This window comes from Apodemus sylvaticus, chromosome 4, assembly GCF_947179515.1.
Source record: "Apodemus sylvaticus chromosome 4, mApoSyl1.1, whole genome shotgun sequence".
In the NCBI taxonomy this organism is placed as follows: domain Eukaryota; kingdom Metazoa; phylum Chordata; class Mammalia; order Rodentia; family Muridae; genus Apodemus; species Apodemus sylvaticus.
This window is the reverse complement of record NC_067475.1, coordinates 157,129,322-157,149,027: the sequence shown is the minus strand read 5'-3', so window position 1 is coordinate 157,149,027 and position 19,706 is coordinate 157,129,322. Positions and strand designations below refer to the sequence as shown.

The 19,706-nt window shown below is 37.3% G+C and overlaps 1 protein-coding gene and 1 pseudogene across 1 annotated transcript in view; both read left to right on the top strand.

The window, feature by feature from the left end:
* Positions 1 to 19,706, top strand: part of Ralyl (RALY RNA binding protein like) — a 381,351-nt gene that overhangs the window by 323,870 nt on the left and 37,775 nt on the right. The window contains exon 4 of the mRNA XM_052180983.1: positions 18,228 to 18,275. Coding sequence (XP_052036943.1) covers positions 18,228 to 18,275 — 48 coding nt within the window. The remainder of the gene's footprint in view (positions 1 to 18,227; positions 18,276 to 19,706) is intronic.
* LOC127682461 (mitogen-activated protein kinase 3-like) lies at positions 3,140 to 4,586 on the top strand (annotated as a pseudogene).

The following is a 19,706-nucleotide window of genomic DNA, read 5'->3' as shown; positions in this document are numbered from 1 at the left end:
CTATATTAAGAAATGCTATTTTCTTATTGTGAAGTAAGAGAAAATAATTAAGAAAAAATTTGCTTTATCCTCTACCAGAGAATGGACTCACAGAGCCAGAAATCCCATCTCTTCTTCAAGGCTGGGGTTTTCAAAGTCCCTAAAAGATCTCTTTTTCCAAAATTTAGTGTTTTTTTTTTTTTTTCTGTTTGATGGAGGACAGAATGGTTGATTGGCACGTAACTATTGTCTAAACACGTGCTGATCAGGCATTGAACTTGGTGAGTCAGTCCATCAACAAGGGCCTACTGGGAGGAGAGAAGGCTCACAGGCCTTCCTTTCAAGATGGCAGGCCTTTGTTTCAGAAGGGTGAGAAAGATGACCATCTTGGAGTTTGTCACATTTATTACTTACTATACATCGCCCCTCTCCTCATAGCTGTCTGCCTACCAGGGAGTCTTTCTAACCATAACCTCTTGGGCTTACAGGTGGTGGGATAGAAACCACAAAAGTAAGCTATTTTATAAAAAACAGTCACTGAAAATGTCAAATCAGTTCAACATACATCAACATGCTCACTTATAAAAAATGTCTGTGCACACACTTGTTTTTTACTGTGTATACCACTCTAGCAGGCCTGGGAGCTTCTGTAATTCTCCTGTTTCTTTCTCTGATCTTTTAATTAGAGCACTGGAGTTAAACACACAAGCTAATTCATCTTGTTTACAAGGGTTCTGGATAGCAATGTTTAGATCTTCCCGCTGACATGCCAAGTGCTTTACCTACTGAATCATGTTCCTAGCCCCCAAATCCCACAAATGTTTATAAATATTACAGGGAAAACAGTGTCAGTATTTTGTGTTCAATACAATGTAAATTTGTAATAAACCTGAGAGAAAGGATAATCCCGAAATCTGGAAAAATAAATGACTCAACAATGTAAGTACATACGCATAGAAAAGTGTTCACCATTACTTAAAGTTTACTTAAAACCTTGAAGATAATTTTAATAATTCTATTAGTGAATTTTCTTCCTTTGCTTTTTAGTAAATGCTTTTACTATTTCAGTGGAACTCATACTTGCCACCTGATTTTACTCAGAGGCTACTGATTTTGAGAAGCACTTCATCTTAAGGCTACTGTACCTTAAATCTAATACAAGAAATACCACTTACATTTTATCAGCTGTCTGCAGCGTCTACTGATATAATCACAATTTCCCCTTTTCGGTTTGTCTGTGTGTCTGATTGTGTTGATATATTTTCAGACTTGAACTTGACATTAATTTCCTTTCTCTGGCTTACTTTGGGTTATTAGATTCCTCCTTTTTCCTATGAAAGTCCGGTCTGAGTTCTTAGTTTTCATTTTCTTTCTTTGAAGATAAGAGCATCAGACGCTATCAATTTTTCTTGTCAGGATTTTTGCATTCTATGGGCACTTTTAATTCTTCTTAGAGTGTGAATATTCATTTCCCTCTCTTCTCACAGACTCAGAGAATGTAAGTGCTTCGTGCTAGAAGTAGAACTGGAGTGTCTCCTGTGTGTGAACACTTATGTGCTGTATTTAAACAGTATAATTTGATCTTATTGAAACTATGAAAACTTATCCTTCAGAATGTCCCAGAGCTACACAATGCACCAACTATCAAATTTTCTAAATCCCAATGAATGCTTTTAGGCTTCTCTTGGTGCACCCATGTCTGAGTGCTGTGTTGGGTCACAGAGGGCTCCATTAGGATACTTCTGTCAGGTTATTTGGAACACATTTCTTTGCTATATTTAGTAGTAATGTTATTCCTCATAATTGCTACCCTCAAATACATTTACTTGGACTCCCAGTGAATAGCATTTGTTGCTTTTCAACTTGACAACATTTGAAATATTTAAATAGCCTCCATCCTTTTCAAAGTCTGTCTTCTCTAGAATAAACAACCTTATTTAATGAAAACTTTCACATAGGGTCCTGGTTGGGAGATATTGTGTATTCTAATTTCTCTTAACTGTTTGTATCCAGCTATTCAAAACCTTCTAGAACTGCACTGACATGTATTAAACTTAATCTTCCAAGTGATATATCAAACATTCAAGTACAGTAGAATCACTGCTTAGAAAAAGTACTATACTTCCCAACTAAACTTTCAATAGATTTTGATGTTTTTTATTTCATACATAGCTTTCAATGATATATCTAACAAATAAAATTAAGACTTCAGTAATTTTAGTATCACTTCATTTTAGATCAACAAAAATATAATTATACTTTTAATGTTAATAGATCCAATTAAACCCTACTTATCTCATTTATTAAAAAATCACAATTTTAATGCCAGAATCACAGGATTCATAAAACATGTGAATATATATACTTATATATGCATGCATGTATATGTATATGTATGTGTATGTGTATGTGTATATGTATTAAGACATTATTGATAAAAGTTAACTGTTAATATTATTACCTCTAAAAACATATATTTTACATCATTGCTATGAACTATTTTTTAAGCTAGTAACTATGATATTGAATTAGACAGTCAATATTTTTATCCTTGAATAAAACTTTAAAATCCAGGAAATCAAATTATTATAATCAAATATTAATGGTATAAACGATGTATTTACTTATGAAATGATAATATATTGTAACATAATAAAGCAAAACTTTCAGAATAAAAATTTCAGTAGCATGAGGTATAAAAGGCCTTTTTGTAAACAGCACATTCTCTCTCACTACATGTATCACAAGAAACCACTTTCAAACACATAGAACACAGAAGTGCCCAGGCTGAGCTGTGCCTGTCTGAGTCTAGTTAGTAATGTGATGGTGGAAAGAATAGCAGTGATATATGTATAACAAACAATAGGATGCAAAGTACTGTGAAATGGTAAAAGAAGGAAGGAAGAAAGGAAAGAAGGAAGGAAGGAAGGAAGAAAGGAAGGAAGGAAGGAAGGAAGGAAGGAAGGAAAGAATATACAAAGCACTGTGGAATGGTAAAAGAAAGAAGGAAGGAAAGGGCTCCTTACAATGCTTATAAAGTACAAAATGAGACTAAACAGAAAATGCAACAGCAACTTTAAAAAGACCCTCAAAGCTAAAATTTATCTTGTTCTAGAAAGGATATAGCTGCAGCTGGTGGCATAGTAGAGAATTTGGCAAAATGTCCTTTCACTTTGAAGAGATGAACAGGAAGCCTCTGTTGGGATACCATGATTGTCACTGGCGCCTACAGAAGCTATACCACAATAGAAAGTTGAAAATGCTAGAGGACCCGGAAACAGATGGCCTTTCCTCTTCTGTATATCTAGGTCTTCCTCTGATTCTCTGTGATGACAAAGTGTGGTAAGGTGCCCTTTAAGAGGAGACATTATTGTAGAATCCGTCCCCTTTATCACAAAGAAGTAAGTCGAGCACTCATAATTTGATAAGTGGAAGAAAGGTATGAATATCGCAAACTAGTGATTGTAATGGCATCAGAATTAAATATCAGTACTCAGGTATTCCAACTTTCTAATTCAAACATTTTTTCTACAAAATTAGATATTATCAAAGACAATTCCATGAATGTTAAACACTGAATTCACAAAGTGTCTTCTGGTGGGCAGCCAAGATTCTGCCTTTTCAGAGTTTATCGTGTAGTGAAGCAGCTTTATAAATAGTCAAATGCAATATCTGCTTCTACAGAAGTGTGCACAAGAAGCCGTAGATTGAGCCCTTAATATTAACTGCAAATTCAAGTGAAACAAAGACATGAGTAATTCTTTCTTCCATTTCAACATGAGCCCTTCTAGAATATTTAAGTGAAAACTTGAATGCCAAGAAAGTCACATAAATTAAAACAAGTTCAAAGAAGAAAGACAGAACTGACTAATGAAATTGAAGGAATGGCATGTGATGTGAAATAGCTGACAGAAATGAATTTGTATAGATTAACTGCGGGGCAAGAAAGGCAAAGAGCTGACATGAGTGGGTCACATATAAATACAGAAAGACTAGAACTTCGGCATCAACACCACCTGCACCTCTAAGATCTGTGATTTTGGCCTGGCCCTAATTGTTGACACTGAGCATGACCACACTGGCTTTCTGACTGAGTAATAGACCACACACTGGTACTGGGCCCCAGAGATCATGCTTAACACCAAGGTCTACACCAAATCCATTGACATCTGGTCTGTGGGCTGTTTTCTGACTGAGATGGTCTCCAACCAGCCTATCTTCCAGGGAAGCACTACCTGGACCAGCTGAACCACATTCTAATTGTACTGGGTCCCCTTCCCAGAAGGACCTTAATTGTATTATCAACATGAAGACCCAAGACTACCTACAGTCTCTGTCCTCTAAAACCAAAGTACTTGGGCCAAGCTTTTCCCCAAATCTGACTCTAAAGCTCTTGATCTGCTGATATGGATGTTAACTGTCAACCAGAACAAGGGCACCACAGTAGAGGAAGCACTGGCTCACTCTTACCTGGAACAGTACTGTGATCTGACAGATGAGTCAGTGGCTGAGGCATGGAGCTGGATGATCTCCCCAAGTAGTGTCTGAAGGAGCTGATCTTCCAAGAGACAGCCCATGTCCAGCCAGGAGCACCAGAAAGCCCCTAACAAGAACAGACAGCCTTGTCCTTTTGGACTTGGTCTTGAACTTACCTGCTCCTTTCTGCAGATTGTTAGAAAATGGACTTTGCTCAACTCAGACCCAGCAAGACCAGGTTGGACCAAGGGTGGGACTGGCCACTCTTTCTCACTTTGCTGGGTCTCCTGTCTCAAGTAGGCTTCTCCCATTCCAATCCTCTGCCCCATTACCTCATGGACTGAGTGCTGAGGTGGCCCTAGAGCTTATCTCTGCTGCTGTGTCTTTACATTGCTAGCCCTGGCTCTGGCAGACTATTTTGGAATGGAAGGGTTATGGCGGCCCTAGGACCTGTATTATGGAGAAGAGACATGCAGGGCACTGAGGAAGGACTCAGGCTGTGCCCCACTCATCTTGTTGGAACCCCATGCCATTTTCCCTGACAGAACATTCTTAAGTCTCAAGGAAGAGTTTCCATGAGGAGCCAGGCCCAGGCCTAACCCTCTTCCTCTCCAGCTGACATATGTAATGCCCTTGCTGCTTCTTTGTGGGGTGATTGGATATGGAGATGGGGACCATGGAGAGCTGATACCCCTTCCCACCTCCCCATGCCTCCATCTAATATATAAATATAGAGATGTGTATATAAAACAAAAAACATGGGTGCATTTTCAACAGCAAGAAGTCATGGTGTATGTTGGGAGATGAAGGGTGTAACAGGAAACTCGCTATTGAGCAACAAGTGGAGCTAATACTGCTGCACATGAGAGCTAATATCAAGCAGAATCGAAGAGAATCTTTGTCCCACAGTAGTGCCAGGACAAGACCAGATGCTGAGAACTGCTGACAAGCTGAGCCTCTGAATGACACTGAGGCATCTGGAGGAAAAGCTTCTTGAGGGAGAGTCCCTGAACCCTGAAAAATCTGTGCCTTTTCTTACAGACTCTGGGCAGTAACTGAAACATGTTGCTATCGGTTCTGTAACTGTAATGTTTCACAACAACAAAATGATGGTCAGAGTTGACTGATGAGGAGATTCATGGGATCCAGACAAGCATGTCCTATGGAGATTATAAATCTTTAGATAGGGCATGCAACAGTTATAAATTGGTTTCTTTTGTCTCACACTGATACTTTTTTGACCAGGTTCCTGCTATGCTGTTTTTCTTCATTCTTACTGTAGCAAGAAATAATAATACTGAAGATGCTCATGTATGTGTAAATCACGAGTCAGATATGTATGCATTTCCTATCATTCACTAAAGACCCAAAGGTAGTAGAGAAAGACCATGGCAATTTTAAAATTGCTTCTTTTAATACCCCTCCTCACAGAGGATTCCACAGAGAAGGGCCAATGAAATTCATTCAAGGTAGAATGTACAAACACAAAACCATGTTCACTCAGCCAGAAGAGAAAAAATTATTTGCTATCCCGTCTCACTTATATTCAAACTCTGCTCCTCTAACATAACTAATGGATAGTAACCCATTGCTATCCTCTCATGTCACATCACCAGTATTACAATTGAACTATTAGAGGTTTTTGTTCTTGCTGTTTTGGTTTATTTATTTTTAATTAGATATTTAATTTATTTACATTTTAAATGTTATTCCCTTTCTCAGTTTCCCCTCCTGAAACCCACTATCCCATTCCTCCTCCCACTGCTTCTCTGAAGGTGCTCTCCCTCCCATCCATCCATTCCTGCCTCCCCAACTTGGCATTTCCCACATTGGGGCATCTAGTCTTTACAGGACCAATGGTCTTTCCTCCCATTGATGCCCGACGAAGCCATCCTTTGCTGCATATGAGGCTGAAGCCATTTGTCTCTCCATATGTACTCTTTGGTTGGTGGTTTAGTCCCTGGGAGCTCTGGGGGATCTGGTTGGTTCATATTGTTGTTCTTCCTATGGGGGCGCAAACCCCTTCAGCTCCTTCAGTCCTTTCTCTAGCTCCTCCACTGGGGACTCCATGCTCAGTCCCACAGTTGGCAGTGAGCATTTGCCTCTGTATTTGTCATCTCTGGCAGAGCATCTCAGGAGACAGCTATATCAGGCTCCTGTTTTATTTATTACTTTACTTACTTACCTACTTATTTACTTTTCATCCTGATTTCAACCCTCCTCCCTCCTCTCCACACAGTCTCACTCTCTACCCTGACTCCCCTGAGCTGGGTACTAACACATCCTGGCCCATCAATTCACAGGAGGACTGTCCCACTGAGACCAGTCAAGGCAGTCCAGGAAGGGGAAAGAGATCCTAAGACAGGCAACAGAGACATCCCCTATCCCACCTGCTCCAGTTGTTAGGTGACTCACATGATGGCCAAGCTTCGAATCTGCTACATATGTGTAGGGGCCCTTCTAGGTCCAGCTCATACATGGTCTGTGGTTGGCGGTTCAGTCTCTGTGAGCCCCCATGGGTCCATGTTAGTTGACTCTGTAGGTCTTCTTGTGGTATCCTTGACTTCCTCAATCCTTCCCTTTATTCTTACTCACGGACTCTCTGAGCTCTGCTGGATGGTTGGCTGTGGGTTTCTGCCTCTGTTTGCCTCGGCTGCTGGATGAAGTCTCTTAGAAGACAGTTATGCTAGGCTTCTGGTCGACAAGCGGAATGTCATTATGTATCAGGGGTTGGCTCGTTCCTATAAGGTGGATCTCTAGTTGGATCAATCTCTGATGAGCCATTCCCTCAGTCTCTGCTCCATCTCTATCCTTGCATATCTTGTAGGCAGGGCAAATGTTATGTGGAAGGTTCTTGTGTTCCCCTCCTTCTAGTGGAAGTACTGACTACAGTACAGTGCAGCACAGTTCGGTACAGTACAGTACAGTTCAGGCTCCATATACCCTGCTGCTAGGAGTCCCATCTAGGGTCTCCCCATCAGACTTCTGGGAGCCTCCCTGTCCCAGATGCCAAGTCCAAGATTCTTGTTCTGTAGATTATGCCACCCCTCACAGCCCACATCCCCAGCCTGCACAATTTCCCTTCTCTCTTCAAGCCTTCTCATCTGCTCTCCCCACATCTGATCTCAACCTCTGTTCCCCTCCCCACTTCTCACATCCAGGTCCTTCTCTCCATCTACTTCTGATGTATGTTTTATTTCCCCTTCTGAGTAAAAACTTCAACTATCCTCTCTTGGGCCCTCCTTGTAACTTAGATTCTTTGAGTCTGTGGAGTGTAGCATGGTTATCCATTGGGGGTTTGTCCGTTGCTGCTATGTATTTCAGTGATAGCTATTCCCCTCCTCCCCTGCCCCCATTCTCCTGCCATTCGGTTGCCCAGGAGGAGATCCCCAAGTAAGTAGCAGTAAGTGGCTACAGTCAATTTCTGGGGAGAACATAGGTAAGGAGAGGTTCAGTTACCTGTCTGGGGGTTAAAGGTGGAGGAAGACAAGGAGAGAGAGAGGGAGGAATTAAAAGAAGAAAGGAGGCAGAGGCAACAGGGAGGTCTCCATTAGACTGAATGGATAGGAGCCTGTGGCCAGGTAAAAAGCCCCTGAGGACAGACTGAAGGAGCAGAAATAACCCCTGTGAGACTCAGACAGCAAGTTAATTGGGGAGTGCTGCTCGAAAATAAACAGTCTAGTGTATAGAAAAGTAAATTAGGGATATTCCCCCAGTAATTGTGCTAAGCTGATTAAGTAAATTCATAGGGCTCTGCCTCAATTATTGGGAGGCTGGCTGAGTCATATTAATAAATAATGGAGCTTATTAACATCCATTTACAGTTATGCTACATTTAATGTTTAATATCCACTTATAAGTGAGTATATACCATGCATGTCTTTCTGGTTTACCACACTCAGGATGATATTTTCTAGTTCCATCCATTTGCCTGCAAATTTGATTGTGCCCTTGTAATTATTTTTAAATTTGTGAAAGAGTAGACTCAAAGAAATGGGAGAAGAGAACTGTCATCTACTGGGTGGAATGTTTTGCTGTATTATTGTTGTCTTATGTCATAAAACAGATGTTTTTTGTAGATCAAGGTGTCCTCTAATTATAGTGTTTCTGAAAATCACCTTAAACTACTATATTCTTGCTTCCAGATCCCATGTGCTTGGGTTACACATGGTGCCAACACTGCTGGTTCCTGTGCACTAATTTTACTTGCTTGAAGTTCTTAACCTTATTTTTTTAAGAGACATAAGAAAAGGAGCAGGACATTGAAGGTCTCTATCACAACTGTACAGAGTTATTGCTGGAAGAGATAGAAGACATAAAAGCTCAAAGCCAGCCCTCAGTAACTGTGATTGTACTTCTTCTAGCATGGCTGCACAACTTTAAGAGAGCTTATGGGACTTATGGGGAGGGGGAAACTGGGAAAAGGAAAATCATTTGGAATGTAAACAAAGAATATAGAAAATAATAAAAAAAGAAAAAAGATGGAATAACCACCCCCCCACACACAATAGCAGCACCAACTAGTGACAGGCTGTTCAAGCACATAAGCCTACAGAGAAATATGCTGCCATCCAAGCCATTACACCCTTCCTAAAGCAAAATCCCAAAGCACTATGAGTTAGGGCAAAAAATACATACACTGAATATTTCATCACCCTTTAGTTTCCCCCTCAATATTTCCTCTATTGTAACCGTACTTGGACTGAAATAACTGTTTGCTAATGAAACTTAAACTAAGACATATACTTTATAGGTTTTACTTTTAGATATATATGTGTATAAAATATTCATTGCAAATACCTGGTAAATATACAGTTTTATGTGTCTTCTCTTAGGTAAAAAATGTAAGTATATGTCTATTGAACTATGAATAATGTGAATTAAAAACACAATTCTGAGGATACTTCTGATTAACTATAACCTCTCAAAATCCAGCATATATAATGTCTTTGTATATATATATATATATATATATACATATACATATACATATACATATACATATACATATACATATATATATATAAAATGAGAAAGTATGATTTCCATTTTGTCTTCTCCACAATTGTCCCACATTTTTCTACCATCAGTTTAATTTATGGCTACCCACAAAGACCTAACTTTTCAACAATTGTTTTACATCCTTTTGCTTTTACAAGAAAAATAAAATGTCATCATTTCTAGGAGGTCTAGTTTGATCCACATCTCTTGAGGCATTTTCTATTTCTTCTACCTATGAATTTTCATAGCAGGTGTGGTCATTGGAATATAATTGGCCTCCTTGGAGAGTGGCACAATTAGGAGTTGTGGCCTTTTAAAAGTAGGTGTGGCTTTGTTGGAGTAAGTGTCCCACTGTGGAGGTAGGCTTTGAGGTCAGATATGCTCAAGCTACGTCCAGTGAGGAACACAGTCTCTGTTGCCTGAGGATCAAGACGGGGAACTCTCAGCTCCTTCTCCAGCATCATGTTTGCCTGCACACTGCCCTGCTTCCCACCATGATGGCTAATACTCTGAAAGAGTAAGGCAGGCCCAAATCAATATTTGCATTTATAAGAGTTGTCATGATCATACTGTCACCTCACAGCAATAAAAGCCTAAGACAGCAGGCTTTACTTCTGTTTAGTCATTCACTGAAGTCTGCTTGCAAGTACAATCACCTGTGTATCTGTCTAATCCCTTCCACATAGACTGGCATTCTTTGGGGTTCTCTAGACATTACTATCTATGACTCCCTTTGTTATACATGACTTAAAATAAGTCTTAAATAACTGGCAATTCAATTTAATTTAGGAGCCAGAAACATTAATTGAGAAGGCACTGGTAAGATTTATTACTTGTCGCATGTCTGCCAAGAAATCAGCACTGTGCATTCTCCTAATGTAAGGTTGTTCATTAATATACTTCAGATTATGTTTTAATGAACTTCTTTGAGGCAAAAAAGTGTTATGAGTATTAATATATTCAAATGAAACTCGTTTTATGAATTCAAAAGGATTAAAGTTGATCGCATGTATTGTAAAACCCTATAAGCTGTGATTTCTCCTTATAAAGGAAAAAGTTTAAATTAAATTAAAGAGAAAAGTTCTTTGGCCCTCATTTAATCTATACTAGTAAAAGAAATAGTGTGTCTATGTGAGCCTAGGCAATTATATTTATAATTTTGACTTCCCATAAATTTTAAGGAAATCTAAACAATTATAGTAAGGTGCATGGGCAAGTAGAATAAATTTATTTTAGCTCCTATGCAGTTAATGAAAATGTCTTTATTTAAATGGCACAATAATTGTACACTTTCATGGGTTACAGTGATATTCATGTACATATATAATGAATAACAGCCAAAGCAGGTTGTTCATGTGTCCATAATATCAAATATCTTTCATTCTTTTACTGAGAATGATCAAATCCATGCCTTGTTTGAAATGGGTTACAGTGATATTCATGTACATATATAATGAATAACAGTCAAAGCAGGTTGTTCATGTGTCCATAATATCAAATATCTTTCATTCTTTTACTGAGAATGATCAAATCCATGCCTTATTTGAAATGGGCATATCTGTGAATAAATTGCTTATACCGTGCTAGAGCTTCTTAAAGTGGGGCTTATGACCTCACATGGGGGTCACAAAACTGAATTAAAAGTCATGAACAAAAATTGACAAAACTAGATTTCTTAACAAATAATAATTCAAAACCAAATACATATGAATTTGAGATATAATGGCAGGACTCACCTGTGCCGTATCCTGTGCCTTGATTTTAAGCAAGGTATACACACTCTAAAGAGAGCTTGTTGTGAGATTGCACCTGACTGGCAAATTCTGCTTAAAAACCATGACCAATGTTAGAGTTTTTCAAATGTTAATAATTACAATGGTTTTTACTGCCTTGGCTAAAATATAATGGCTTAATTTTATAAAACAAAAACTTTTAATACCTTCCCATCATCCTTTAGTGTGCACTAAATTACTATATCTTTATACAACATTATGTTTTAAATATTTGATCTTAAAAATTTTGAGTTTATGACACGAGTTTCATAAAAAAATTGTACTTTAATTAATGGGATTCATACAGAATTTTAAAAATCTTATCTGAAATAACCCTAAACATACTTCTGCAACTTAATGTGAAACTTAATTTTAAAAATATTAAGTATGAATTAAAATGTTGATCACCTCAAAAAATGTTGAATGTACTGGGAATCCTGCAATATGAAATATTTATCCAGGAATATGATGATGATGATCATGATCATGATGATGATGATGATGATGATCATGATCATGATGATCATGATGATGCTCATTTTGTTTGTTTATGTTTCAAATTATATCCCCCTTCCCAGTTACCCATCCACAACTGCTTCATTCCATCCACTTCACCCCACTCCCATTTGCCTCTATGAGGGTGCTTCTCCACCCATTCCCATTCCTGTCTCGTGGCTCTAGTATCCCCTTTTGCTGGGGCATCAAACCTACCTCCCCTCCCATTGATGCCAGGTAAGGCCATCCTGTGCTACATATGTCCCTAAGAGCTCTCAGTGGTCCAGTTAGTTGATATTGTTATACCAGCACCTGACCAATACAGATGCAGATACTGACAAGCCAACCATCGGACTCCTGAGCCCAGGACTCCAATGGAAGAGCTACGGGAAGGACTGAAGGACCTGAAGGGGATTCCAACTCCACAAGAAGAACAATATCAACAGGATTTTGTTTCTTGTGCCAAAGTAAATGTGAACAATCATCTTTTTGGCATACAAATTAAATTTAATAAATAGTAAAATGAGACACATACTAAAGAATTGATTTAAAATACTTTTATGATTTCTTTCATATATGAATTTATCTTATGTACCCATATTCTCAGGCCATATGAGAAAAACATTAAGAACCCTTACTGTAGAATGCCTGATGGTTTATTTCTCCTTTTACTTGAGGAAGATAAAAAGTTAATTCCATAAAAATATAGAAGGAAATAGTGACTGGAAGAGGATATGGAGTGTGGGTGCTAAGAAGAGAGAGTAGTTTCATTTAGGAGATAGCTTCACTAACAATTTTATTTTAGTCTTCACGGAAGTCTCCCATGTTCATAAGAAAATTGTTCCTCAGGTGTAAAGTGGGAGAGTTTTGCATTTCATCTCAGAGGAGTGGAGACAGATTGACAAATATAAATTCAGAAAATTAAAACCTCAATAAAAACAATGGGTCAGGGGTCTGGAGTCCAGATGAAACTGTAGTTAAGTGAAGCTGCAAGGAAATTGAGGTAATTTTGATACAGCCAGATTAAAATTCAGTCAGAAATAGAAATTATTACTTCAGAGACCAAGTGTCTCATTCAATTCCTGATGGCATGTTATTTATCAAATTTTGAAGAGAGCTCACTGCATCTCTTATGCAGAGTGAAGACTTAAAAAGACCGTGTGTATAAAAGTACAAAGAATATCAATATAAATTAGAATATTTCCTTCCACAGATCATTGGTTTACAAACACATTCTATGAAAAATTCTTAAAATGATATGCTTGATTGTTTTATATATTTGATTTTATTGTGGAAACCTCATTGGTGTTACCCGAATACAATTCTATTGCATTTATAATTGTCTTCTAACATAGTCTTAAAACTCATCAAAAAATGGACACTCAAGATAACTGAGCAAAGAGTCTAATATTTTCATTATTATATATATTTATTACCTTTACCTGATAGCCAACCCTCTGGCATAGCAAGTCACAGAAAGACTAAAGGCATCCTTTCCTTTGGAGGACACAAAAAGTATCCCAACTAGGGAAAGGGATCCAAAGGTTGGCAACAGAGGCATAGAAAGCCCCACTTCGATAGTTAGGGGATGCACATGAAAACCAATCTCCACATCTGCTACATCTGTGTTGTGGAATATATTTAATCTCAATCCAGGGCTGCCACCAACCTTTGATTATTCAGTTTACAATAGAAGATACACAGAAGCTTTATATTTATAATAAGCCCTAATCAATACTAGTGTTGAGCACATATCTACTGTCTATGATATTCCATGCTATTAAAATCTACTTTCCTATCGATAGCCCTAAGTTATTACTTACTATGTTCCATCTGGGCTGTTCTTAACCTAATTTTCCAGCCCTCCAGGCTATGATTTAAACACTCCTACCCACTGTTGTCTTCTCCTCTGTATCTTCCTCTTTTTCCTCAGGGAACTCCAAACTCAAGCCCAGGAACTTTATTTACCCATCAGGAATAACTTGAGAGAAGGCTCACACTGTATCACATGAGTACATTAGGATCTGCTTGTCTGGGGCAACCACACCTTGTGGAACTAGTATTTAGCATTAGAATACAAGCAGCATCAGAGCAACCCACTACACACATGTGCTGGGTCCCTAGGTCTACTCATGCATGCATGATCTTTGGTTGGTGATTCAGTCTCTGTAAACCCCATGGGTCTAAGTTAGTTGACTCTTTAGGTCTTCTTGTTTCCTTGACCCCTCCTGTTCCCTCAGTTTTTTCCCTCAGTCTTCCACAAGACTCCCCAAGCTCTGCCTATTGTTTAGTTGTGGGTCTCTGCATCTATTTGCATCAGCTACTGAATGAAGCCTCTTAGAAGAGAGTTTTGCTAGGCCCCTGTCTGCCAGCATAAAGAAAATTATTATTAATAGTTTCCAGACTTGGCTTTCTTCCATGGCATGATTTTGAAGTTGGACCAGACATTGGTTGCCCATTCCCTTGATCTCTATTTCATCTGTATCCCAGTATAGAGGAGATATTTTGGGTTGAAGGTTTCAGGAGTTGCTGCCCCCCTCCCTCCACTGGAAGTACTGCCTAGCTATAGGAGGTGGCCACTTCAGGCTCTATATCCCACACAGCTAGGAATCTCAGTTAGTTTTACCCCCATAAACTACTGGGTGGCTCCCCTGTCCCAGCTCTCCAGCTTGTCCCAATTTCCCTTGTCACTCCAAGCCCTCTCACAATCCATCCCTCCACACTGCATCCCCAGACAGTTCCCTCTCTTCAGCCACTTCTGATGTCTATTTTATTGTCCATTGTGAGTTCAATTTAAGCATTCTCCATTGGACGCTCCTTGATACATTTTTTGGGGGTCTGTGAATTATAGCATGGTAATCCTGTACTTTAAGGATAATATCCACTATCTGTATTTTAGTATCTGTCTTTTGGGGTCTGCATGACCTCACTCAGGATGCTGCTGCTTAGTTCTATCCATTTGCCTTGTTCTTCACAGTCGAAGGGTATTCCATTGGTAAAGGCATATTTTCTTTATCCATTCTCCTGTTGAGGTTAATCTAAGTTGTTTCCAGTTTCTGGTTATTACAAATAAAGATGTTATGATCAAGTATCCTTGTGGTATGAATTTGTGTGTGTGTATAAGATAGGTGGATCTTGAGGTGGAACTACTTCCAATTTTCTGCAAACTTTCAAATTAATTTCCAAAATGGTTGTAGAAGTTTGCACTCCAACCAGCAATGGAGGACTATTCCCTTTGCTCCACATCCTTGTCAGCATGCACTGTCACTTGAGTTTTTGAACTTAGCCATTCTTACAGGTGAAAGGTGGAATCTCAGAGTCATCTTGATTTGTATCTCTGAAGAGTAAGGATGATGAAGATTTCTTTTACTTCTTCTGAGCCATTATAGAGTCCTCTATTGAGAATTTTCTGCTTTGCTCTTTACCCAAGTTTTTAATTAGGTATTTAGGTTGTTGGTGTCTAATTTCTAGAGTTCTTTATATATTTTGGATATTAGCCTTCTGTCTGATGTAGGGTTTGTCAGCTTATATCTCATTCTTTAGGTTGATGTGTTTCATCCTATTGACAATGTCCTTTACCTTACAGAAGCGTTTCAGTTTCATGAAATCCCATTTATTGTTTTTTGATCTTAGAGCCTGAGCCGTTGGTGTTCTGTTGAGGAAGTTTTATCCTGTACTAATGGATTCAAAGATTCTCTCCACTGTTTCTTTTATTGGATTTAGTGTGTTTGTTTTTAATGTTGACGTGTTTGATCCTCTTGTACCTGAGTTTTGTACAGGTTGGTAAATATGGATGTACTTGCATTCTCTTATGTGTAAACATTAAATTATACAAGCTCCATTTCATTTATTGAAGATGTTTTCTTTTACCATTGTATGAATCTGGATCCTTTGTCAAAAAACAAAGGATATGTTCATATGTGTTTCATATGTGTGGATTTATTTTGGGGTCTTTGATTAGATTCCACTAACCAACCTGTCTGTTTTTATACCAACTCCATGGAGTTTCTGTTATTACAACTGTACAAACCAGGGATTGATGACACTCCCCCAAGTTCTTTTATTGTACAAGATTGTTTCACCTATCTGTGCTTTTTGTTTTTTCCCATATGAAATTTAGAATTGCAAGTAGACTAATTTTAAAATTTTCAGTCTAATTTTAGACTTTGCAGTGAAAGTTCAGTCAAGTGTCTCAATCTTCCTTGTCAACCAAGGATACTTGTTACCCAATGGAAGGAAGTTATATATTGTTTCATTAGGAAGGTCCTACTATCTAAGCTCCAGAACTTGATGGTAACCAGTAGGTTGCCTTGAGAATCTCTCTGTTCAACAACATAGTCATGTCTATGCAAGCAACATAAACTATAGCATTTATCACTCCACTTCAATAATCTGTACTAACAAACTAATGTGCATGTATTTTGCTTGTTTTACTTTGTTTTTTACTTTTTAGGCAGTGGTTGAATTGTTTTTCTGGACTTCCTGAGGTAGACATGGCATTCCTATAACCAGCAATCAGAAGTATGCAGTCATCTAATCAAACATTTCTATGACAAGGTTTTCTCTTAACAGAACTTCAACTCACACTGAAGATAGATCTGATTCTCATAGACTAGATATGCCACATTGAGCTTTTTCCTTCTATATACAGGAAGTCTGATGAGGCATACATGAGCTTTTCCCTTAAAACCAAGAGTGATAATACCACTTTAGTACATTTCTCAGCTTTCCTGGTTTGAGTGTAGTTAAAAAATTAAGGACTCACTTAGGATGATGTTCTCTAGTTTCATCCATTTGACTAAGAATTTCATGAATTCATTGTTTCTAATGGCTGAATAGTACTCCATTGTGTATATATACCATCCATTTGACTAAGAATTTCATGAATTCATTGTTTCTAATGGCTGAATAGTGCTCCATTGTGTATATATACCACAAAGTGAGGTAACCCAGTCTCAAAAGAACACTCATGGTATGCACTCACTGATAAATGGATATTAGCCTAGAAGCTTGGAATACCCAAGACACAATGCACGAATCAAATGATGCCCAAGAAGAAGGAAGGAGTGGCCCCTGGTCCTGAAAAAGCTCAGTGTAGCAGTGTCAGGGAATACCAGGACAGGGAAGTGGGAAGGGGTGAATTGTGGAACAGGGGGAGGGAAGGCTTATGGGACTTTCAGGGAGGGGGGATACAGGAAAGGGAAACTCACTTGAAATGTAAATACATAATATATTGAAAAAACAAATATTATACCACAGGGAAAAAAATAAATGACTGTAAGATTGATTTGGAAATATAAAATTACCATTCAGTCATAAAGAGGCTCAGTAAATGTTTACATACTGAATAATGATTTGTCTTGAGAATTTGATTTTGATATATACACCAAGGGAAAATGAAATGTCGTATATTGATAATTTATATAAGATATAACAGCATCATCATTCATCATAACAGATTATAAAAATAACTCTAATCTTTACCAGTAAATAAGTAAACAAACAAAAATAATATGACTATGTAAGGTACAGACTTAGATAAGAATGTAATTCTGAAATCTAGCACATAATAGATTGGATAAGTTATAAGGTATGATAAGAGAAATAAATCAAACAAAAAGGAAACCTAAGATTATGTAATTATATGATATCCATCTGTGATTCACAATTTCTGAGATACCTAAAATAGGCAGCTTTATAAACAGAAGTTGGGATAGAAGTGATTAACACAGAGGAAAGTGGGGAATGGCATCTTTCTGGTACTATAAAGAAGTTCATGGAATATATAGTAATATTCTTTATGTAACTTTATGAGTCCATTTAATGCTACTGAACTGTATACTGGACATGGTTTAAGTCATATGCTGAATGGTGCATTCAAATTATAGCTACAATTATTAAAATGACAATGTTCATGATCTGTGTATTTTACCACAATAAAAAAATCAAATTAACAAACACACAATAAAAACTACTGCTTTAGATTATAAGTATTTCATAAACTATAGAATTTTGATGTTATGGTTGGGAATATTAAAAGAGATAAATGTGGCTATAGATGTGGATTCAGTCTTAGTCTCAAAATACCCACCTGCCTCTTGGTAGTGATATTCAACCAACTACATGGGTCTCTTATATTTTAGTTAGATTATACATCAGAATAGTTTTGAAGACTAAAACTGAAATGCATATAAAGTGCCTCACAAAAGACCTGTATTCAAATAGGTGTAGGTTGCCACTGTATTTTCTTCAATGAGTTGATCATTATGACTTTGTCACTGAAATACGTGCATTAGTCCCATTTACATACCGTAAATTACCAATCTGTAAAGATAGTCTGGTATATTATATAAAATTAAACATTATCTTATAATGCTCTTTATAAACTAAATCATTAAAATGTATTGGTATAAAGTAAAATTGATTTCATGCTACAAAATCAAAAATTAATACTAAAATGAGCATGACTTAAACCAATACTAACTATTTTTTTTCATTTCTCAGTGGTTATGTATTTGACTACGATTACTACAGAGATGATTTCTACAATCGGTATGTGAATTTTTCAACCTTGTTTTCTGGAATCTGTTTTATGTTCTATTTTGTGCATTTCATTTACAGAAGCTTTAATTAATTTAATTGCTTGAAATAATACGTTATAGCTACAAATTTAAAATGTAAAATTTCTACAATTGTCACATACATATATTTTCTTAGTTTTGTTATATTTATTCACATGCAGTAGAGCTTGGAGTTAGAATTGAACATTAGAGTTGACAAAACCTAAAATTTTGTTGTTGATATTAAAATAACATTTTAAACATTTAGTTATTTTCAGGACAAATTGTTAATTTAGAATTTTCAAAACTGAGAATTATTATGACTCTAAAATAATGAAAGAAAAGAAGGAAAGAAGGAAGGAAGGAAGGAAGGAAGGAAGGAAGGAAGGAAGGAAGGAAGGAAGGAAGGTAAGAAGGAACAAAAGGAACAAAAGGAAGGCAGCCAGGTAGATAGGCAAGCAGGCCACAAAACCCAAAACTCTTGCCTTTGTAATATATTCAATCGATTAGAACAGCAGCTTAACAGAACTGTTCAATTCTTTTGAGTCTCTGCATTAAAGGTACAGGGGTAAATAATAATTATTGATCATGTTTTATTTTAAAACAATGCCATTATTGAGAATTTGCTCAATGCCTTTATATAGGATTTATCAAAACTGTCCTACAGAGACGTGTCCTTTTATTAGGTGATTTGGGATCTGGAGCAAGCATCTGTCTTGTGCTCTGTGAGTTCCCGTGGTCCTTTATAAGGATACATCAAACTCAGTGCCTTGTCCTATTAGTACACGGTCTCTCTTCAAGTTCTTTCAATATGTAGTCCTGCGGTAGCATCATTTTCATTTTTCTCCCCAGAGCTTCCTTCATTCCTTTCCTCACATCAGATATGTTTTTCTTATAGATAGCAGTTGGGACCTGCTATCATTTATTCATTTTACTGGGTCCAGATCTAAATGCTTTCAAGGGGCACACTAATACAACTTCTCTCAGCCGTTTCTTTTATACGTCCACTGACTTTTTGTGTGAATTTACTTTCAATGTTACAATTATGAAATTATTGTTGTCAGCAATTGTTATTTTAATTATTTGTTTTTCTTAAATGCTATGTGTTAAATGTTAAGTGCGACAAACACAGGGCCTATTACCGTGGCCTGATTGCAGCTACTATGCAAACAATCTAGTTAGCAGCCTCTACCTTTTGTAGGCTTCTATAGAAGTGATTGAGTTACCCACTTATTTGGATAATAAAATATGTGTTTTGAAGTGTTAATGGCAGCTTACATGTATTGCTATGAGGAATTTAATTTGCATTTTTAGAAAACTGTTTTATGCACTTCATTGTTGATAAGGAAAGCCATATTTAACTCATAAGAACCCAAATCAGCTATAGGTGACAATTGGAATAAATAAATGAATGAATACATAA